Source organism: Vulpes vulpes, chromosome 8, assembly GCF_048418805.1.
Source record: "Vulpes vulpes isolate BD-2025 chromosome 8, VulVul3, whole genome shotgun sequence".
NCBI lineage: Eukaryota > Metazoa > Chordata > Mammalia > Carnivora > Canidae > Vulpes > Vulpes vulpes.
In genome coordinates, this window is record NC_132787.1 from 36,348,473 (window position 1) to 36,371,953 (window position 23,481).

Here is a 23,481-nt window from a genome sequence, read left to right on the forward strand (position 1 = left end):
CAGGCTCCCCACTGAGCAGGTAGCCTGACATGGGGCTCTATCTCAGGACCTGGGATCATGACCTGAGCCAAAGGCAGATTCATAAACAACTAAGCCATCCAGGCACCCCTGGCCTCCACATTTTTAAATGTTATAGATAGCTCATATTACATATCTGTTAGACAGTACTGCACTGGAAGTGAATAAGAATATTTGATATAGTATACCAGCATGGAGGTAGAATTCATTTCATGGCTGTGGACTCATTCTCTCTTATCCCTGTGTATGTGACACTAGTATATAGAGTATATATACTAACCTATTAATATTAGGAAGTTGCAAAGCTTCATAAGCAATCAAACTCTTAGGTTCACTTCTGAATACCTACCTCTTCCAAGTAAATGTTCAGGATATCAGTTCCAGATTCCACCTTCTTCACCAGAGGTTGTTGGAGAAGCTGAATAAGAAAAGGAAAAATAAAACAGACTAAGATCCAGAGTCTTCGTATCCCTTAGGGTAATATTCCAAAGCTCTGTCATGATCAAGGAGACAATATATACTGTGGAGAAAGTAAGAAAAAAGAACCACGACTATTCCAGTTTCCATTTTATGTATCTGATGCACTGTTGTAGCACACCAAAACAATACAATCATGAGTTGTATGTATATACCATAAAGCCCACTTCACCAGTTTTTTAGGGATAATGTTAGGTCCCCTTGGAGTTAGTTAAATGAAGAAAATAGAACAGACTTACTAACTGATTGGTACCCTCCTTGGGGCTGAACCCAGAAAGCATCTTCACTTCTACAATGGCCATATTGGAAGAACTGCGACTCCCCACGTAACTAAGGGCAGAAAGAAGCACATCAGTGTGAACCCATTATTTTCCCTCTCAGCATACTCTGTATCCCCAGCACACACATATACACACATGCACACAAATACACACACACAACTCTATGCTTCTATGATCCAGGTGCCCCCACCACCAGCTTTTCTTACCTGGTGTGTATGGTGAGCATCAAGGATCGAGGTGAAGTAGCTTGCTCACATCTAGCTTTTCCCATTTCCACACTAAGACTAAAGGTGTCCACAAACTTAGGAGGGGGAATATGGTATATCAGCACCATCTAGCAGGGGGAAATAGATAACCAAATCAGAACTGGGAAGAACTTTATCACACAGTCCAAACTATTCTCTTTATAAATGAAATAGAGTAAAGATTCTCCTGGTGGCAAAGATGCCCTTGGACTCTCCTTCCCAGTGCATGTTTGTTCTCATGGATCTCTACTTACCTGCACATAGACACAGCCCTGGCCTGAGGCTTCCAAGGTGTACACTCCAGGGATACTGGGCAGAGTTTCCTGCTGAAGCACCAACCGGTTGGCAGCCTGAATGCTGAAAGTGTGCTGGAAATTCTTATTGGATTTTACAGCCAGGTTGACTTTTTCAGATGTTACATAGGCTACAGTGGCATATTTAGCAAGAGCTTGGAGAGCAACTACAGTATCCTAAAGAAGACAATCAAGCATATGCTTACATTTTGTGAGCCACTGGCATTAGCCTCAAACAACCCCATAACCTATATATCTGGTTGTTGTTCATCAGCTTGGACAACACTTCTTCTAAGTATCTAAGAACCACATTCATTAATGCTGTGGAAGCTGACATAGAAACCATATCTTGCCTGTGTAGAAAATTGCCATCAAGCTAGTATTAAACTATAGGCCTATAGGTCACTAGGCTAATCTCATATTCATATTCTTTTTTTTTTTTAAGATTTTATTTTTATTTATTCATGAGAGACACACAAAGAGAAAGGCAGAGACATAGGCAGAGGGAGAAGCAGGCTCAACACAGGAAGCCTGATGTGGGCCTTGATCCTGGGACCCCAGGATCACTCCCTGAGTCAAGGGCAGATGCTCAACCGCTGAGCCACCCAGGCATCCCTCATACTCATATTCAACCAAACGTAGCTTCAGAACGGGCTATAGTTATAAACAAGTGGATAACTGTTTAGTATGTATTTTGCAGTTTCCTTATTTAGAGAGGAAACAAGCAGTGATAGCCCTAAAAATTGCACATTCTTCAGTTGTTTAGCTGTGTAATGATCTTCTATGGCACAGCTGGAGAGGGTATCAGTGGATCCTATCTTGCAAGCCAAGGCTTCTTCACCACTGTGTCTTATGACAATCTTTTCAGCATTCGGGTATAAGACAGATAAACTGCCACTAAGAGAGTATGGCATCATGTAGTTGGAACTTGTTTATTCTGAAAACATGATTTATATAAACTACAAGTAAAGAAAAAAGAGAGTGAAATGTTCAGAAAATTGTTATATTTTACTGCTACGAGTATGTCTATATGCTTGACACTTAGTGTAATATCTACAGAATAAAGGAACCCCACTTTCTTCCTAACCCAAGTTTAAAAGAACAGTTGTAGACATCACATGGTCATATAAAAATAAGAAGACAGGTCACCCCCCTGGGAAATCTGTGAATAAGTGATAGCTGTGCAGTTGACCATCTACAAACAACTTTTTGTCTACTCTCTGTGAACTGGATCCAAGGAGGTCCTTATTACTCAAATATGTGGAAACAATTCAAGAAATGAGACCTCGTTATTAGCTGGAAAACCAGTGTTAAGTGCTATATGACTTCTTGTAATAGCTAAGGATTTTATTCAAAAACAATTTTGACATATGTGTCGCTGAGAGTTCTAAACATTTCACTCACTGCTTTCTAAAATTGTATGTCATAATTATTTAGGGCTCAGCAAGAAGTCCTTCCTGATCTTTGGCCTTGAAGTAAGGAAGTATATAGTACTATATAATCTTTTAAGATTTCAATTAAGTCTTTTTAAGATTTTATTTATTTATTCATGAGAGACAGACAGAGAGACAGAGAGAGAGGCAGAGACACAGGTAGAGGGAGAAGCAGGTTCATGCAGGGAACCTGATGTGGGACTTGATCCTGGGATCCTGGGTCCAGGATCATGCCCTGAACCAAAGGCCGACGCTCAACCACTGAGCCACCCAAGTGTCCCTCAATTAAGTCTTTACTATATTCAAGCTTAGTGCTCTCTTTTTTTTTTTTTTTAAGCTTAGTGCTCTTAACATCTTTACCAAACACTGTATCAATAAAAATCTATTCCTTTTCCAGGTCTAATGTACATGTTACATCTTCAGTGAATCTGGCCCTAATTTCAACAAGTCAGAATATAATCTTTACAAGGGTAAGCAAAATGTTTTCTTGATTATTTTGTATCCTTAGTGAATTGGACATGGTATGTATTTAATACCATTTGCAGAACAAATGAATTAATGACTACTCTCTTTATGATCATCTAAGACAATTTTTATGATGCTATTAGAATTTATCGTGCAATTCTATCCCTTTTTCCCTCACTGCCACCTAATTCAATTTTCTTGAATTACCTTACTCCTAACCTAGACAAATGAAATATTGTCCTTATCTCTTCAAATCCAGTGTCTTCCACCTCTAAACCACCTGCTATACAAATAACAGGTCAATCTTCCTGAAACAAAGTTTTAAAAAAAATCAGTATCTCCTCAAAATCTTGAGTCTGTTATGCAAGGGCCTCCTTCATAGTATAAAGCTGCCCTAACTTTCTAAACTGAAGTCCCATTATGCTTTAGATAACCCAGTTTTCCCGAGAGTCATCCTATACTTTTGCAAACTGTTGTCTCTGCTCAAGCCATTTCCCCTTCCTTTCAATAGCTGCCTCCCAAAATCTTACAATCTTACACACCCTTTTATTTCATCTATCTATCATCTATCTATCTATCTATCTATCATCTATCTATTTATCTATCTATTTATCTATCTATCATCTTTTAAGTAGGTTCTACACTCAATGTGGGGCTTGAACTCATGACCCCAGGAACAAAAGTTACATGCTCTACTGAATAAGTCAGCCAGGCACTGCTACATATTATTCTAGATCTACCTCAAATGTCATTCTCCTGAAGATTTTTCTTATCCTTCATGTTGGTGTAAGGTCTTGCTCCCTTTTGAAATGCATTATTTTGTATCTTTTGTATCTTATGTTATATAACCAAATCCTGCTCTGTAATTATTAGAACTTTTCCTACTTTTTTTTTTTTAAGATTTTATTTATTTATTCATGAGAGACAGAGGCAGAAATATAGGCAGAGGGAGAAGCAGGCTCCCTGCAGGGAGCCTGATGTGGGACTTGATCCGGGAACTCTAGGATCACACCCTGAGCCAAAGGCAGGTGCTAAACCACTGAGCCACCCAGGTGTCCCGCACTTTTCCTAACTTTACTTCTAGTTTGTTAACTTTTTTAGAGTAGAGATTATATATCTTACTAACCTCCCAGTAGTAGAAGGAAGGATACCCATAAAACCTTGCTTTTATGCTTCCAACTCATTTCTAAGCTTTTTTTTTCAAATTTTTTTTTTTATTTATTTATGATAGAGAGAGAGGCAGAGACAGAGACATAGGCAGAGGGAGAAGCAGGCTCCATGCACCAGGAGCCCGATGTGGGATTCGATCCTGGGTCTCCAGGATCGCGCCCTGGGCCAAAGGCAGGCGCTAAACCACTGCGCCACCCAGGGATCCCGATTTCTAAGCTTTTAACATATAATTTCACCATAATTATATATGTCCTATTCACATGTAAAACACTGATCTCATGATGTTTCATACTCTAAAAAGAAAGAGCATTAAATGCATATTGTACTATTTATGTGTTCATATGATCCAATATTATTTTGCTTTTTCTCTCTATATAGAATTAGAAGTCCCTTGACCTAGAAGTCAAGGGCAATAGCTTTGTTGTTATTGTTTTGTTTTGTTTTGTTTTCTATTTCCACACAGGACCTAATCCTACCTGATGTGTGACAGTTGGAAAGGAGGCTATTTACCTGAGTAGAAGAGAAGCCCCCATATGCGTTACGTTGCTTGGTTAACCAAGCCACTATGGCAGTGGCCTTGGCTATCTCCTTTTGAGTCAGGCTGGCTTTGCTAAGTTGGGCCAGTAATATATATGCTGTAAGTTCCACATCTACAGCCTCAGGCTGAGACCAAGGTCTGTCTTCCAATGACAGAATAGGCTTGTGGCTCCAGTGAATAGACCCTCCTATGGAAAAAGAAGCATAATTAGGAAATGGTTTCTCACATTCAATTTGTAAATGCTATACCCTAGAGCAGAGCAAGTACCAACCAAAAGTTAATCATGAGGTAGAAAAAAATATTTTTCAAATCTTTTGATATTTTGGCTATTATGTTTACACAGAGATGTGTGTGTGCATAAGTGTGTGTGTAGAGTCATATGAAATTACCCATGGTGAAGCTGAGAATATCAGTAAATGCTTCCAGTAATTATATGAAAACCACTCTCATTAATTTATAAATTCTAATGCTAGTAGATATAGGTAAGTAGAAACTTACAAGAATCTTATGTGTTTTAGGGCATTTTTTTGACTTATGGAATTCCATTTTTAATTTTTCAGCCTTTATTTTATTTTATTTTTTTAAAGATTTCATTTATTTATTCATGAGAAACACAGAGAGAGAGGCAGAGACATAGGCAGAGGGAGAAGTGGGCTAGCACAATGTGGGACTCGATCTCGGCACTCCAGGATCACACACTGAGCTGAAGGCAGACGTTCAACCCAGGTGTCCCTCAGCTTTTATTTTATTTAATCAAAAGTTTAACTTTTTAAAAAAGATTATTTATTTATTTATTCCAGAAACAGAGAGAGGCAGAGACACAAGAAGAGGGAGAAGCAGGCTCCATGCAGGGAGCCCGACGTGGGACTCAATCCAGGGTCTCCAGGATCACGCCCTGGGCTGAAGGCAGTGCTAAACCACTGAGCCACCCAGGCAGCCCAAGTTTAACATTTTTTTTTGAAAAGATTTATTTACTTATTTGAGAGAGAGAGAGTGTGTGTGTGTGTGTACAAGTTGGGGGTGGGACAGAGAAAAGAAAGAATTCCCAGCAGACTCCCCACTGACCATGGAGCCTGACATAGGGCTGGATCTCACCACCCTGAGATCATTATCTGTTCTGAAACCAAGAGTAGGGCCCCACCAACTGTAATGGAGCTTGCTTAAGATTCTCTCTCTCCCTCTCCCTCTGCCATTCCCTACCCCTCTCTCCTCCAAAAAAAGAAGAAATAAGAAAGAAATCTCTAAGTTTGACTTTTACCCCATCAACCTCAGTGATCTCATACAAAGAATTGTTAAAGACCTTTATAAAAGGGAGATTCTATAATGCCCATAGGTCTTCTGATTAGCTTCTACCATCTCTTTCCTCTTCATGTTAAAGTATAACAATGCGTTTAAAGACTTCCATGGGCTTTCTCACAAAACTCTCAACAATGATCTAATGACTTCACAACTTTTCCTAAAAGGAATCCTAGATATGATAGAATATATGTGGGACCATGGGGACTAGTGAAAACTATAGATAACTCACAACATATTTTCATAATTTCAAAGAACTCCTAACATGGCCAACATACCTGAGATGATAGCTTGCTGGTCTAACTTTTCAAGAAGAATGTTTCTGATGTCCATCTCCCCAGCCAGAGAGAAAGTATAAGCAAGGAGGGCCTGTGTGTAGAGGTTGGTAGTAGAGGAAACAGAGTCTTGGAGGCACTTCAGACCCTGACTCACCATTGGGTCCTGAAAAGTAAGATAAAGAACTGACTTAATAAGGCATTCCTGGGAAAATGGGAAGGGATAAGGAAATCATCAAATCCTTTTTGTTTTGTTTTGTTAAGATTTTATTCATGAGAGACACAGAGAGAGGCAGAGGGAGAAGCGGGCTTGCCACAGGAAGCCCAATGTGGGACTGGATCCCAGGATCCCGGGATCATGGCCTGAGCCGAAGGCAGACACTCAACCACTGAGCCATCCAGGTGCCCTTCATTGTATCCTTTTTGAGTTTATAAGGGTGAACAGGGATTAAAAGTAGTTGAATTCCTCTACAACTAGGCACAATAAGAAGGATATAAAGAGAAAAAGCTAGAGATACTTACATGTGCGGTCATTCCCATTTCCAGCAATGCAGCTGTGATGTATGCAGTCAGGGAAATCTCATCTTCAACACCACCCTAGAGGGTACAGGGACCCCACGTCAGGGCAGCAGACAGCACAGCATATGCAAGAATTATGTGCAATTTGCAAAAAAGCATCCCTTCTTAATGGGTGGATTATTTAAACAAATAAGCAAACAAACACAGTGGAGGGGATAAGGAGAAAAATCTCTTATTCTCAGGTTCTTACTGAACCTGTGCCTCTTCAAATGGACATCCTGTCCAGAAGTAAAAGGCCCAGCCTCTGCTCCAGGAGAGATAAGGTGACACCTGCCCTGTTTAATCCCTTTCATGGAAAGATATTAGCAAGTTTTTAAAAACAGCTAATCTAAATTGTTATCCTCATCCTATAAGGAATTCTATAAGAAAAAAAAAAAGATTAAACAGGTTGCTCGAGATTACACAGCTAATAAACAGGGACTAGGATTTGAACTCAGGGAGTTTAATTATGGAGCTCCTGCACTACACCACTAAGCTTGCTATACTGGTGATGGGTTTCTTAATAGACTGGCTGGGTCTGGTAAAGGAGGAAAAGGGAAGACCTCTGGGATCTTGTTGGAGTCAAGGCCTGGTTTGTGCTACTTCCACATGTATTTCACACAGTATGTAAGAGGAGAGCACCTTGGGGGCACTAATAAAATCTTGCATAAGGAAAACTAATGAATCCTTTATAGAGACTTTTTTTTTAATGCTCAAGATTTGTAATCCAAGCCCTGGAAGAGCAATGTAAATGATTTCTCTAGTAACATACATACAACTCTTTTCTTTCACTGGGCATACTCTGAATTGAACAAATTCTCCGGATGTATCGCAACACCTCATCCTGTGTTCAGGAGGGGTACCAGCAATGCAGTGAATGGGCAAAGGCAGTGCCTGTAGAGTTCTGAGGCCATGATTCAAATTCCTTTTTTTTTTTTTTAATTTATTTATGATAGTCACAGAGAGAGAGAGAGAGAGAGAGGCAGAGACACAGGCAGAGGGAGAAGCAGGCTCCATGCACCGGGAGCCCGACGTGGGATTCGATCCCGGGTCTCCAGGATCGTGCCCTGGGCCAAAGGCAGGCGCCAAAACCGCTGCGCCACCCAGGGATCCCCCATGATTCAAATTCCAGTCCTACCCTGCATTAGCATTCACCTTGGGCAGTTCACTTAATCTCTGCACCTAAATTTCTTCATCTGTAAAATGGGATTAATAATGGCATACCAGCAGCTAGCTCATTAATTTGTTGTAGACATTAAGTAATATCAAATAAACGAAGTGCTTAGAGCAGTGCCCGGCGCAGAGTAAACCTCTTAACAAAAAACACTAGGCTGTCTATCAGTCCTCACCAAAATGGTCTTGCTCCAGATTTAGGGAGATAGTATACAACTCAGTGAATGTCTCGTCCAGGGGTTCTCATACTTTCACAAATGTCAGAACCACCTCAAGGGCTTGTTAAAAATACAAATTGCTGGCCCACATCCCCAGAGTTTCTCAGAGTAGGTCCAGGGTAGGACTAGAATTTGCATTTCAAACTCGTTCTCAGGAGCTGCTGATGTGAGAGCCATGCGTCAGTACATTTTCTAATTCTACAGATATGGAAGCTGAGGCTCAGATTGGTTAAGCATTTTGAGCAAGGTCACTTAGAGCTAGGACTCAGACCTTAAAGAACACTGACTCCCAGGCTTATGCTCTTTTGATTCTGCTTAGTCAGAGGTGCAAATTCCTCCCAGACCTGACAGTGGGCTGAAGACCCTAGGGCAGATTTGTACCTTCATAGCTGTGTGAATGAGGTTTCCCACATTAGCATAGCAACCGTTGGGGAGCTGGTTTCCCGCCATCCACTTGAGAGCATCCTGGATATTCTTGTCATCAATGAAGATAAATTCTTGAGCTTGGCCAAAGCATTTGGTGACAAACGCTGTCAGCCTATATGGGTAAAGACAGAAGTGTGGCATGAAGGGGGATTCCCCAGCAAGGGTACAATAGTTTGATATTTTATTTTGGTATATGGTTCCAGAAGAGGATTAAGAAAACATAATGCCATAGGAGGCTAGAAAAGGGAGATATTATTGGGCATTAATGGGGACAAGAATTGGAGAGTCACAAGGTCAGGGAGAAAGGTGAGGGGCTTGACCATACATGAGGCTGAAATAAACAATATTAAAGAGGTAGAGAAGATAGATATAAGAAGGAACGGGGTTCGCTGGAGGGGAGGGAGGTGGAGGGATGGGGTAACTGGGTGATGGACATTAAGGAGGGCGTGTGATATAATGAATACTGGGTGTTATATAAGACTGATGAATCACTGACCTCTACCTCTGAAACCAATAATACATTATACGTTAATTAATTGAATTTAAATAAAATTTAAAAAAAGAAGAAGAAATAGGGTTAAGAGGAGAGATAGAGGAATTGTTCCTTAGACCCAGGAATTATGCTCTGGAGTACACTGAGAACTGGGCAATATTACCATGTGTTTCCATCTCCATCCTGCTCCCCAAAGGCACTGTATGAGCCGTTGCTGTGTTTGTACATTAGCTCCTTCTGGTACCCTGGGAAGCCAGATATGATGTTAGATCACAGGGACAACTTCAAAAAATATGCCTTTCAAGGTTTTCAAGGGAGCAGAACACTTCAGGGGGAACTCCCCTGTATCTTATTAACTTATCATGGGCCCTAGAGAATTTGTCCAAGAAGAAAGATTGAACCAACTCACCTATTTTCAGGAAACCCACTGCCTGAGACTTGATTTCTTCAGTCAGCAGCCTTGCCCTCTCCAGATACTGCAAGACGTAGATTATGGGAGCAAACAAGACCATGTTCTGCTCCCCACAGCCCCTTGGCATCTGCACCAGATTGTCTAGGTTCTGTAGGGCCGTGCCCATAATGTCTCCTGAGATCCAAAAGGAGAAAGTTGATGATAGAAGGAGCCCTTGTGAGTTACGTCATTCACTTAACAAACATGTACCAGCTATCACTTAGGTGAGTACCTACACTGTGCCTAGGAGACAATAAGTCAAAAACAGTCTTTACCTCAACAGATCACAATCAGAGAGGTAAACACTGACAGAACATTATAAGTAGATTCATTATAAACAATTATAATATAGCACTATAATATCGGGTTCACACAAGGTACTGGAATACACAGAGAAGTACATAGGCTACCTAGGGGAATTCGGGGTTTTTAAGAGGACGTGTCACTGGGGCTGGTAGTGACATAACAAAACCCACAATACTTAGACTCGATTGCTAAGGTCCTCCACCACATATAAATACATTATCCTCCAAATTGCCATGTTCCCCTCAAGCACACACAATCCCGGCACCTTTTTCCAGTTATAGCTACTGACCTAGCCATATATTTATTTTAGAAACCAGTAAGCCTGACATAAGTGACCCATTAATGCACTTTAGCCATTAAGTTCAATTCAAATCTAAACATGTACTAACGTCAATTATGTGGCAGGATATGTACTAGAAATAGAAATTAAAAAGACGTGGCTGTTGTCCTCAAGGAGCCCACAATGCAGTATGAAAGACAAGCCTAGAGAGTAAGCTATATACTACAATGAGTTCTATATGACAAGTATGAATCTAATACCTTCAAAAATAGAGAAATTTTAACCTGGAAAGGATTTTGGTAGGGATAAATATAAAGAAATAATCTAACACGTCCAGGGCTCCTACTATATGCTAGATACAATATGGAAATTTTATATATTTTTTAAAGATTTATTTTTATTTATTTATGATAGACATAGAGAGAGAGAGAGAGGCAGAGACACAGGCAGAGGGAGAAGCAGGCTCCATGCTGGGAGTCCGACGTGGGACTCGATCCCAGGACCTCAGGATCGGCCCTGGGCCAAAGGCAGGTGCGAAACCACTGAGCCACCCAGGAATTCCTGGAAACTTTATATTATATTTAATTTTTATACCAATCTTAGAGGTAGGTTATCATCACTGTCTTACAGAGGGAAAAAAAGGATCAGGACTATCCACTAATTTTTTCAAGGTCACATGGCCATTAATGGTAGAACTAAGATCCCAACTCAGATATTATTTTCAAGCTCATGCTTTTCTACTCAATCCCTCTCCTTGCCCAGAGTGAAGTGTCCCATCTGTGTAAATAGTTTTATCTTCCCTAAACTATACTCAAATAAAGTCTTCATTTTTTTTTTTTTTAATTTTATGATAGTCACAGAGAGAGAGAGAGAGAGGCAGAGACACAGGCAGAGGGAGAAGCAGGCTCCATGCACCAGGAGCCCGATGTGGGATTCAATCCCGGGTCTCCAGGATCGCACCCTGGGCCAAAGGCAGGCGCCAAACCACTGCGCCACCCAGGGATCCCCAAGTCTTCATTTTTTAAATGGCTGCTACAAACACTATGTCTCTCCTCTACTCAATTTATAGACCATGTTGGTGAACCTAAATACATATGAAGCTTCCTTGACCTTTAACTTCCTCTGTCCAGCTCCTTTCTGTTTTTAACTATCACATACATCTATCTAATCCCACGTGTACTGTTACTTATAGAGTGTATTTACCAACTATAAAATAAGCTCTCTGTCACTTCCAATCTAACATGCCTTCCTTCAGATAAGTCTACATAGACCACACCACTTCATGCTTTGGCAGATTTCAGTCTCATTTTTTTTCTTTTGAACAAGGATCTCTGGCTATTTACCCAGAACTGTAACATAAGCCTTGGTTGAATCAGGAACAACATCCACAGGGAGCTCCAGGGAGATAGATTCTGAAGCCACTTGTCCTGCGAGAAGCAGAGAAAAGGAGAAACTATAGTAGGTAGGAGTACTGGGAGTTCAAGCCCAAACCATAGGAAAACTGCCTATAATCTAATGTTTTTCTGTACCCAGTGCTTTCCATGGGATGGAGGCAATTTTTTTAACCTACCCATAGTGCTCTCTGCTGAAAATGAATCCCCCCAAAACACATAATTGTGTTGTACATTTTTTCTTCTTCATCGTGTCTCTCAGCTAATCTGCCCTACTAGGGATAGCACTCTAGATTCTCCTATCTCTTCTAGTCTGTATATTCCTTCCTTAGCCTACAAAAATCTCTTGTTGCCTAGGGAAATTCTCAGCACCAACCCCTCTCTGTATTCACCCACCTTTTGGGCATAGCAATGAGCTGTGTGTCTTCTCCACAAGGACTCCCTCAGGCTGACATGAAGAGAGACATAGGGTGAAAACAATGAAGATGAATGTCTGGGCAGGTGGCAATGAAGGAACAGGAAGCGGAAGGGAAATGGGGAGAAGCCCTCCCTGTGCCTCCAGGGCTTCTTAGAATTGGAGAGAACAGAGTTTCTCTTTGAAACTCAGGAGAAACTCTATTTCAGTGCCGGGATGGGCCTATCAATAAAATTCTTTCTGAGAATGGGATAGAGCTAAGGACAAGTTTAGAAAACTTCTAAGAGGGAGGACTGACAATGGTGTTCATAATGGGATAAAAAAAGCAATTAATGATGATATTAGAGATTTTAATAAGAGAAACTGACATTTAGTGCATCTCTATAATAAAGTACCAGGTACTGTATTAGGCACTTTTTAAAAAAAAGATTTTATTTATTCATGATAGTCACAGAGAGAGAGAGAGAGAGAGAGAGAGAGAGAGAGGCAGAGACACAGGCAGAGGGAGAAGTAGGCTCCATGCAGGGAGCCTGACGTGGGATTCGATCCTGGGTCTCCAGGATTGCACCCTGGGCCAAAGGCAGGTGCTAAACCGCTGCGCCACCCAGGGATCCCCCCTATTAGGCACTTTCATAGAGCATTGGAATGGGTTAAGCAAATAATTAAGGGCAGAAAGGCACCACAGAAGAAGGAAGGTGAGCTACCTGATTGAAGTGGGAATGAGACACCTGTGAGGGACTCACAGTATAGCTAGACACACACACAACATCCCTGGGGTGACTGCTATCTCCACCTCCGAAGCTGGGTCTGCAGAAAACTCACCTTGACCAGAACTGGTTTGATAAGTGTGTCACTCTGGCCCTTTGCTGGAATGAACCCCTTTCCCCCCCCACAGAGTTCACTGCTGTCCAGAATCTTAGTAGTGATAGTAAAGTTCACATGACCTGGAAGAAAGAAGGAGAAAGGAAGGCATTAGCCCTATTACGAGAGGTACCAAAGAGGTCTCTTCCCCTTTAGACCAATGCTTCTTAAACTTAATGGCATGCAAAGACCTGTGGATCTTTTAGAATACAAACTGACTCAATACATCTGGGGCAAGACCTATACTGATATTTATTTTCTTTTTCTTTTCTTTTTTTTTTTTTTTTTCATTTCTAACAAGCTTCCAGGTGAAGTCCAAATGGTGGTCCAGTGAGGCAGGCAGCCTCTGAGGGCCCCCAGTGATCCCTGCATCCCGATATTTACACTTTGTGTAAATTCCTCTCAGAGCATGGGCTGGACTACATGACTCACTTTTAATGAGGCGGATAGGGGGCAGGAGCAATGAGATGCCATTTCTGAGATTAGGTTATAAAAAAGAATATAGCTTTTGTCTCAGGTGCACTCTTTCTCTTGGGCCACTTGCTCTGCAGGAAGCCAGCTGTCCTGTCCTGAGGCAGTCCAGTGGAAAGATTCATGCGATGAGATACTGATGAGGCTACTGGCCCACAGCTGAGGCCAAAAATTGTGGCCTGTGAGGGACAGAGACTTTGGAAGGTGTGTGGAAATGGATCATCTCCTAGTCAAGTCTCCAGATAAGAACACAGCCCTGCTGACAGCTTGACTGGTATTTCATGACAGACCTTGAGCTAGAAGCACCCTGCTACATTCTGCACCTAGATTACTGGCCCACGGAAACTGGGTGATCATAAATGTTTGCTCTTTTAAGCCTTTAAATTATTGGGTTTTTTAAAGGATTTTATTTCTTTGAGAGACAATGACAGCATGAGCAGGGGGTGGCGGGAGCAGAGGGAGAGGGAGAAGCGGACTCCCCACTGAGCATGACTCTGGACCCTGAGATCATAACCTGAGCCAAAGGCAGATGCTTAACAGACTGAGCCACTCAGGCGCCCCAAGCCACTAAGTTTTAGGGTGATTTGTCAAGCCATAGTAGATAGAATATTTATGTTATAGATAGTTTTAGAAGTATAAATAATACTTCTGAAAACCAGGGTTTTAAATGAGTTACTACATGCCAAGCAGTTAGAATAGTGGTGGGCTCGTAGTAACTATTTAATTAGTAACATGACTATATATCCCTTGTCCTGGCATAAATATCAAAAGCTCCCCCTTTCCTTTCTTTTTTTAAGATTTTATTTATTTATTTGAGAGCAAGAGTGAGAGAGAGCACGAGCAAGAGGGAGAAGTTGAGGGAGAAGAAGACTCCCTGCTGAACCGGGAGCCCGATGTGGGACTCAATTCCAGGATCCTGGGATTATTACCTGAGCAGAAGGCAGATGCTTAATGGACAGAGCCATTCAGACACCCTAAAAGCTCCCCTTTCACACTCATAATAATCTTGTTTGGATAATTTTTTCATGATCTATCAAAAAACATCTGCTTATTTATTTATAGCATAGACTTAGGAGGGAAAAAAATAGAGGTAAACCAAATGAGGAAGAAAGAACAAAGCAAATGCAGGACAGGAAAAGGTAAAGTTCTCAATCACTGAGCTTTTGCTGTATGCTTTCCTTTATTCCTCTACCACTTCCTTCTCTTACCCAATTTGATAGCTGTGATATTCCAGTGATACGTTTTTGCTTCATCAGCACAGAGACAGCTGGATCCCTGAGAATCTGTCCACGATTCCACCTGGTATTTATCTGATGTAGCCAGATTAGTCTGAACCTACAGATGTTTAAGAAATAAAGGGTCTGAGTACAGAAAACAACCCACAGAGGCTTAGGAAAATGTGGGGGTGGAGACACATCTCATCTCTTTTCCAGGGACATCTGCTTCCTGTATCCCCAGGTCTTACCCTGATGCAGTCCTTTAGATAATTGAAGATGGTGGCAGTAAGGCGAAAGGATTCCCCACGAACTACTGAGTAAGGGAGAGTCAGGTCAACAAAGAATGGCTTGAAAGCAGTCAGTCCAACAGTAGGTGAAAGACCAAAGCCGCTGGACTGGGAGGTACAAAAAGTCATGGCCTTCCACTCAGTGATGGTATCAGGAACTGTAAGATGGACAGCCTCCTTCCCTGAGTCACTGTGAGGACACAAGAACCCGAGTGAGGTACATAGCAGGAGGAGAACACTGTGAATGAAGCTATAGATATTCACTGCCAAAGTCATTTTTGTTGTTGCTGATGGTGGAGGGATATAAAAAGCCAACTGAACTGAGGAACATGCAAATCTCAGAGTGTGAACCTTCAAGTAGGTGGCTAGGAATATGGAGAAAGGGGGTACTTGAGTATGTGAGGGGGTGAGTGAGTAAAGGTGGGCACATGTGTGCAAACATATCTGAAAGAGGCCAGTGCCCTCTGAATCTGTGAGGTGATATCTCATTGGGGTTTTGAGTTGCATATCTCTGATGATTAGTGATATTGAGCATCTTTTCATGGGGCTGCTGGACACATGTGCCTTGGGATGAAATGGGGCTTGTCATTATGTCATTCGTTCATGGATAAGAGCAGGTAAGGGGTGCCTGGGTGGCTCAGTGGTTGGGTGACTGCCTTCTGCTCAAAGTGTGATCCTTGAGTACTGGGATCAAGGCCTGCATCGGGTCCCCTGCAGGGAGTCTGCTTCTCCTTCTGACTATGTCTCTGCCTCTCTCTGTGTCTTCCATGAATAAGTAAATAAAATCTTCAAAAAAAAAAAGAGTCTGCCTTCAGCTTCAGTCATGATCCCAGGGTCCTGGGATAGAGCTCCACATCAGGCTCTCTGCTCAGTGGGGAGCCTGCTTCTCCCTCTCCCTCTGCCTGCTGCTCTGCCTATTTGTGCTCTTTCTCTCTCTGTCAAATAAATAAAATTGTAGAGAAAAAAAATCAGGTAAGCAGTGAGCAGGAATTGATGTCAGCATGTGCCTTTATATTTGTTGGACCTGGACTCAGAATGTGCTGTCTACACTGTGTAAATGTGGAGACATGTGAGTTTGTTTTGAAGGATTGTCTATAATTCCCTAAGAATTCAGGGAAAGAAGCAATTTCCCATATCACCATTAAACTTTCTTTGCTTGAGACTTAGATTCATTAGAAATGATCTGAGTGTGAGTTCTCTGCGGTACCTTTGATGCATCACTTACCCAATAGGAAACAGATCCCAGAGCCAGGTCTCCGGGAAGTACTGGCGGACCTGAGAGTCCTCTGACCGAAGTGATGAAGAAGATGATGACTCAGAATTCACTGTACCAATATTATAATTTGCTAAGGAAAACAAAAATAAGGGAATTGGGGGGAAACAGAAGACTTCTGTTGTAAGATAACTTGAGTCCAAACTACTAGGAAGAAATTTAGAGGGAAACAGAGAACATCCAGTCAGAGACAAGAGGGAAGGACCTCTGAAGAACTGACTAGTCATAAGGCCATCAGGGGGAAGTGACCGATGAGGAGATTTGGCCAGGGGATGAAGAAGTAAGGGATTCAGTCTTCAAAAGCTCTCCCCTGGGAGAGAGATCTCCCTACCTGCTTCTATGACCCACAGCCCATTGCTGTCCTGAAGCTAGAGGCTCAGTGCAGGGACAGAGTTTCTTTTCTTTTCTTTTCTTTTTTTAAATACAGATTTACTTTCTTTTTAAAAATTTTTATTTATTTATGATAGTCACAGAGAGAGAGAGAGAGAGAGGCAGAGAGAGAAGCAGGTTCCATGCACCCCCGGTGTGGGATTCGATCCCGGGTCTCCAGGATTGCGCCCTGGGCCAAAGGCAGGTGCCAAACTGCTGCACCACCCAGGGATCCCCAGGGACAGATTGTCAAGTGCCATGATTTAAACATCTCAGAGGATCCACAGGTCACACTGGTAGCTTACCTTCACCCATTGAAAAGCCGTATCTCAGAGGCTGGTGAATGCAATCTACTGGCTTCTTAATTTTGGCATTGGACAGTATTTTCAGGCCCATGCCCTGATAGGCACCAAAGAAACCAGAGTGAAGTGTTAAGGTGGTCCCTTCCCTTACCACCAGGGCAACTGCCTAGGAATTCCACTCCCCGAGGACTGAGCCAAGATATTCTTTTCCTATTAATTGTGAGACTGGTGGTTAATACCCAATACTCAGCCACCAAGGTGTGTTCACTTCTGTCAGCTAATGTGAAAGGCTTTCAATTTTTTAAATATATGCTTTGCAAAATGATCACCACAAAAAGTCTAGTTAACATCCATCACCATACATCATTACAAAAAATTTTTTTCTTGTGATGAGCACTTTGAAGATCTATTCTTTAGCAACTTTCAAATATGCAGTGCAATGTCAACCATGATGTCACCATGCTGTACATTACATCCCCAGGACTTAGTTCTTTTATAACTGGATGTCTGAACCTTTTGACAACCTTCACTCATTTTGCCCACTCCAGGCCCCCTGCCTCTGGCAACCACCACATTATTCTGTGTATCCATGAGCTTGGTTTTGCTGTTGTTGTCATTGATTTTTATATTCCACATATAAGTGAGGTTGTATGGTATTTGTCTTTCTCTGACTTTTTTCACTTAAGCAGAATACGCTCAGGATCTATCCATGTTGTCACAAATGGCAAGATTTCATTCCTTTTTATGGCTGAATAGTATTCCACTTATTTTATTGTCAAATATGTTTAATGCTTCTTCCAAATATTAGTCACTGTGTCCTTACTATTTAATTTAGACTGAACTTTCTGAGGGCAGGCGTCAAATCAACTCAGCCAATTCAACAAAAATACATTGAGTGTTAGGAAGGATCAGTCATTAGAGAGACTACAAAGCTGAACAAGACATGGTTCCTTCAGAGACTTCCTGATCAGCTTTGGGCCATAGATCCCCAACTTCTGCTCACACATAAAGGACTCAATTTCTACTCATGTAGTATTTTTTATAATAATGTTAAGAGACCCCTGGTCTACCTTTCCTCATTTTTCCTTCTTGATTGATCCCATGGAACTCAGTTTGCTTAGGGACAGAGAGAGGCTGAACACAGCCTCTCACAGTGGCTCTCTTCCAATGCAATTGCACAAATGGGACCCTTGTTCAAGCATAAGGACCAAGGGAAGCTACTTCACACATCAGGAGTTTCTTCCAAGATTTTATCCTTCAGTGCCCACATGAGTCCCTCATTTTTTTTAGATATGGATTTTCCTTCCTCACCTCACCCCACCACCATTGTTTCTATAAGAACAATGGGTGAGAACATCTACCTGGAAAAGATGGAAAAGGTCCATGCCTTCAGAGAACCAAGGCCTCCACATAGCTGAGAGGGGCTGAGGAGCATACCAGGGGCCAGACACTGGACACTCATCATATTCAGCCACCTGATAGGGGTAGTGGCCATACCAGAATGAGAACATCCTATAGACCTGAAATACGAGAGGAAAAGGAAATAAACTACTGACAAAGTGAAATCAGTTGAAAAATTTCTCTGAGTCTTGTGCCATAGTTCACTGCTCTTGTATTATTTCTCTTCATTACTCCAGAATTCTTCCTGTATTTGTTCCACCATAATCCTTTCCTTACTTTTTTTTTTTAAGTAGGCTCCACACCCAGCATGGAGTCCAAGGTGGAACTTGAACTCAAGACCCAAGACCAAGACCAAGACCTGAGCTGACATCAAGAGTTGAACACTTAACCAACTAAGCCTCCCAGGCACCCTACCCCTTCCCTATCTTTTAAATTTTCATCTCTCTCTTACTTTTTTCAATAATATTTCACCTTTATCCCCTATCACACACCTTTTCTACCTCTATGTCCACATGAACCATGCCTTTCTCACTATTGTTTTACCTTCACTTCCACACCAGCTTTCCTACCACCTTATAGTGGTACACTATTTCCCTCAGATTTTCTTTCCCACTCCCTGAAATCCATCTTCTATTCTAATTCAATCAAACTGTCTTCTCTGCCAAATCCCTCTTCCCCATCCATTAGCAGACTGCTCACAGAGTTGTTGCTTAGCTCTCTCTCCGGCCTAAGCAGTGAGACACTCTCATCCACAGCCCGGACTGCACACAGCGATCCAGGAGCTGCCTGTAGCTGTAGTTCCACATCTGCTCCTGGAAGCTGCTGGGCAGGTGAGAAGCCAAGGGAAACCTGCAGAAAGGAAAATTATAACTTGTGGATGAGGTTAGCCTGGAGAGGAAGAGAAACAATGTAATCTGGATCATCAGCCAATATGCCCCAACTCCGGTGTTCAAGACCATTCATTCACTTTTATACTGATTTTTTTTTTTGTAAAGTCTAGCCCTTTTAGAACACACATCTTGTGGTATAATTGGAAAAAGTAAGCACAGCACAGAATAATATAGAAAGTTTAAGAGACAAAAACTAGAAAGAAAGAATAGCCAGGGATCCCTGGGTGGCACAGCGGTTTGGCGCCTGCCTTTGGCCCAGGGCGTGATCCTGGAGACCCGGGATCGAATCCCACGTCGGGCTCCGGGTGCATGGAGCCGGCTTCTCCTTCTCCCTCTGCCTGTGTCTCTGCCTCTCTCTCTCTCTCTCTCTGTGTGTGTGTGACTATCATAAATAACTAAAAAAAAAAAAAAAAAAGAAAGAAAAAGAAAGAAAGAATAGCCAAATAGAATATACAATTTCCCATCAGGGACTTCTTTTTTTTTCTTTTAAATATTTTATTTATTCGTAAGAGACACAGAGAGAGAGGCAGAGACACAGGCAGAGGGAGAAACAGGCTCCATGCAGGGAGCCTGATGTAGGTAGGACTCCATCCTGGGACCCCGGGATCATGCCCTGAGCCAAAGGCAGATGCCCAACCTCTAAGCCACCCAGATGCCTCTCCCAGCAGGAGTTCTCCCCCGCCCCCCCCCCCCCCCCCCCCCCCCCGCCGCCCGCCGCAGGACTTCTTAAAAAGAAGCAGGAGATAGATTTCAGCAAAACATACTGAAAATATAAATACAATAATGACATTTAAAAAAATAATGACATTAACTTCAATATGATCTTATTTCCCTGCATCTGCCTGATTTCCAACCCCAGCATACACGAGATCTCTATGCCCAGACCTTTTCTTCAGCTTCCTCAACTGCCATTTTACCTGATTGTCAAAACACATCTCTACTGAGAACTGAATTTTGTCAGCTATAATGCCTCCACTGGGAAAAATGGCATAGACCACTAGGGAAGGATCAGGGGCTAGTCTGGAATTGAAGGTCAGTGAGAGGGAGAAGGAGCCTTTCATTCCTGAAAAAGAAAAGAGAATACACAGAGATGAGAATGCACACTTGTCGACCAATAATCTCCAACCACATGCCTGCTCTTCTCATTGGGCCAGCTATAGGCCTTGTAGTACAAGTTACTTCCCATTTTCCTGTCCTCCTGTGGTTATCACTAGTGTCCTGTTCTTGTTGCTTCTTCTTTTGCTTCTAGTATAACAATATTTCCTGGAAGTTCAAAATATCCTTGGTCTTTCAACAGAAACATGAACACTCACCTTCCTTCTCAGAGTTCAGGTGTTTCTGCCCCTCCATCTCCAAGTGCCCTTTCCCTATTAACTAAAAAAAGAAGGGGGAAAAAATCAACAGTACAGAAACGATAGGAGTTTAGACTTGACCCTACTCTGGAGTATCCCTGCCCTGTAAGGAGAGGTTCCTTTCATAGCTCCAGTGCCTGGGCCAATACTTCAGGTAGTGTCCATCAGTTTGTCAAATGTCAGATGGTGCCAACAGTCCTGATGACTCTTCCTCCTGGGGGTCTGCCTGAGAACCACAGGGGTAGATGGGAGGAGACAAAGGTCTTAGTACCTTGAGCCCAAATAGAAGAGAAACCACTCTTCACAACAGATAGCTATCCATCAATTCTTGAAGGTCTTCAGGTTTTATTCTTTTGTAATTTTAATAACATTAAGTTACCTAAAATCCATCTTCATTACCTTTTTTCTTATGATCACTTAATTAAAAATTCAACGGAAATGAGTATCCTTTAAACTACCTTGAGCTCTCTGGAAGAGAAATCCTCTGACTTCCCTTTCCCTTCCTGCTCACTCCCTTGAAACCAAATTCAGTGAAACTTTCTAAGCAGGGCTGTCACCTCAGACTGCTGTCAACAGCTTTATAGCCAGCTCCTCAGACTCCCAGCTGACACTCAGCCCTTCTATACTAATCAGCCTGGCTACTTCTCCTGGGCCTCACCACATCCCTGTCCTAGAAGGTAGTGCGTGTTCTATCACCCTGACTCCTCATTCTGTTGTGTCAGGCTGATTGTTTCAGCTTGATGAAGACACTGAAATGAGTCAATGGGGAGAAAAATCCTTCAGAAACTTTGAGAGGATGATAAGAGAAGAGAGATTCTGTGTCATCAAACCCAGTATTTACACAAATCTAATTCCTTACTATCACCAAGGTGACCAATAAAGCTGCTTATCTTTACACATTTCCTTCAAGCTACAAGTTATAGCTTTCCACAACAAAGCTGCTATTCATATTAATTTTAACCTTTATCATCTATTTTAAAATATTGACCAATGAAACACCATGAAATTTATTCTGAGTCCCATACCTTCCTCCCACTCTCCCTCCCTCACCTACCCAGCTCCCAATCAACCCTGGCCAGCAATGTTTTGTCCTTAATTCCTCATTTTATCTTCCCACACAATTTTCCTGTTTAAAATTTCTTTTTTCTCATCTCCCCTCATCCTTTGCACTTACACTGTGCAATATGCTAGCCACTAGCCACAAGTGACTGCTGGAGCCTTTGATATAGGCTTGATATAGGCTTTTATAGACTATAAAATACATACTTTGAGTTTCAAAGACTTGAAACTCAGCTGAAACAAAAAATGTGAAATATCTATTAATAATTTTGATGTGGATTTCATGATCATATGTTAGGTATATATGATCATTGGTTAAATAAAATACTTAAACTTTTTTTTTAGTTTACTTACTTAAGGAATCTCCATACCCAATATAGGGCTTGAACTCATGACCCCAAGATCAAAAGCCACACATTCCCCCAACTGAGCCAGCCAGGTGCCCCTAAAATATATTTTTAAAATTAGTTTTACATAGGGGTGCCTGGCTGGCTCAGTCAATTAAGTGGCAGACTCTTTTTTTTTTTTTTTTTTTTAAGTGGCAGACTCTTGATTTGGCTCAGATCATGATCTTGGGGTCCTGGGATGGAGCTCCAGGTCAGTCTCCATGCTCAGTGGAGAATCTGCTTGGGATTCTCTCTCTCCCTCTTCCTCTGCCCCTCCCCCTACTTGTGCATATGTCTTCTCACTCTCTCTCATAAATCAATAAATCTTTTTAAATAAATAGATTAAATTAGTTTTACCTATTCTTTTAATTTTTTAAATATGGCTTCTAAGCATTTTGAAATTACCTATGTGACTTGCATTACATCTCTAGACAGTCTATTCACCCTCTCCAGCTCACTCTCCTCATTTCCTTTCCTTCCCCAGTGCACTTTCACCAGCCCTCATTTCCCTGTCTCACATAGTAGGAGAAGATGATTTCCTGGTCAGGGTTTGCATCAGCTGGATCAATGTTATAGTCCACCAGCACTTCCTGGGGCTGGCCACATGCCAAGAGTCCACTTAGCGGGTGGATGCCAAGGAAGCTCTGAGTTGTGTTGTAGAAGGCCTGCAGGTGCAGATAATCATTTTGGTAGTAATGAGGCCTCTCTCCTGGATTATATACCAAATCTTCCATTTGGAATCTGGCCTAAGAAAAGAGAGATAGAAAAAGGCTTTTAACATATACCCCAACCATATTAAGCCCATGGACTTGTTATGGTTTTTAAGCAGATCTCTCTCAATCAAATCTTCATTGCCTAAGAATGGCATGTAGATATTTTACAACAGGTCCAACCAAGGATGGTTGAGAAACTCCTCATGGCAGAATTTTGGTATATAGTGGAGTGACATAAGGGCTGAATTATAGCTATGAAGTAAGGGGCAATTATGGATGATAAACCTTCATGGACTGATGCAGAGGATATAGATAAGCATGACTAAGATTACATAGAAATTAAAGAATACATCCTATGGATAATAAAACTAGGCATAAAGGACAACAAGATTATTATAACTTAGAGGTAGTTATTTCTAAGTAGAGTGAGAGCCTTGTGTAAAGAATTAAATTAGCCACAACACAAATTGTTTGTGTTTGCTTAAGTAGTATGGCTGAATGATGGCACTAACAGCACAATTCCTCCCTCCTTGGATTAATGTCCTTTATCATATAATCTTACAATGAATGCCCTGTTAGCCTAACTGCAAGCCCACCACGTGACTTGCTGGGAATGGGATGTGAGCATAAGCAAGCTAAGTAGAGGCCTAGAAAAACCCTTGGGGAGTATACACTTTTACTCTTGCATCTCACTGTTG

General features: G+C 41.8%; 1 protein-coding gene across 1 annotated transcript in view; it reads right to left on the reverse strand.

The window, feature by feature from the left end:
- Nucleotides 1-23,481, reverse strand: part of A2ML1 (alpha-2-macroglobulin like 1) — a 49,133-nt gene that overhangs the window by 2,538 nt on the left and 23,114 nt on the right. Inside the window, exons 12-33 of the mRNA XM_072718802.1 lie at nt 22,589-22,816; nt 20,587-20,647; nt 20,191-20,336; nt 19,083-19,232; nt 18,344-18,502; nt 16,975-17,079; nt 16,264-16,352; nt 15,000-15,228; nt 14,743-14,869; nt 13,025-13,146; nt 12,184-12,235; nt 11,740-11,823; nt 9,769-9,945; nt 9,523-9,604; nt 8,822-8,978; nt 7,014-7,088; nt 6,495-6,657; nt 4,893-5,107; nt 1,276-1,491; nt 983-1,110; nt 735-825; nt 368-436 (exon numbers count right to left, since the gene is read on the reverse strand). Of these exons, the coding sequence (XP_072574903.1) occupies nt 368-436; nt 735-825; nt 983-1,110; nt 1,276-1,491; nt 4,893-5,107; nt 6,495-6,657; nt 7,014-7,088; nt 8,822-8,978; nt 9,523-9,604; nt 9,769-9,945; nt 11,740-11,823; nt 12,184-12,235; nt 13,025-13,146; nt 14,743-14,869; nt 15,000-15,228; nt 16,264-16,352; nt 16,975-17,079; nt 18,344-18,502; nt 19,083-19,232; nt 20,191-20,336; nt 20,587-20,647; nt 22,589-22,816 (2,925 nt within the window). The remainder of the gene's footprint in view (nt 1-367; nt 437-734; nt 826-982; nt 1,111-1,275; nt 1,492-4,892; nt 5,108-6,494; nt 6,658-7,013; nt 7,089-8,821; nt 8,979-9,522; nt 9,605-9,768; nt 9,946-11,739; nt 11,824-12,183; nt 12,236-13,024; nt 13,147-14,742; nt 14,870-14,999; nt 15,229-16,263; nt 16,353-16,974; nt 17,080-18,343; nt 18,503-19,082; nt 19,233-20,190; nt 20,337-20,586; nt 20,648-22,588; nt 22,817-23,481) is intronic.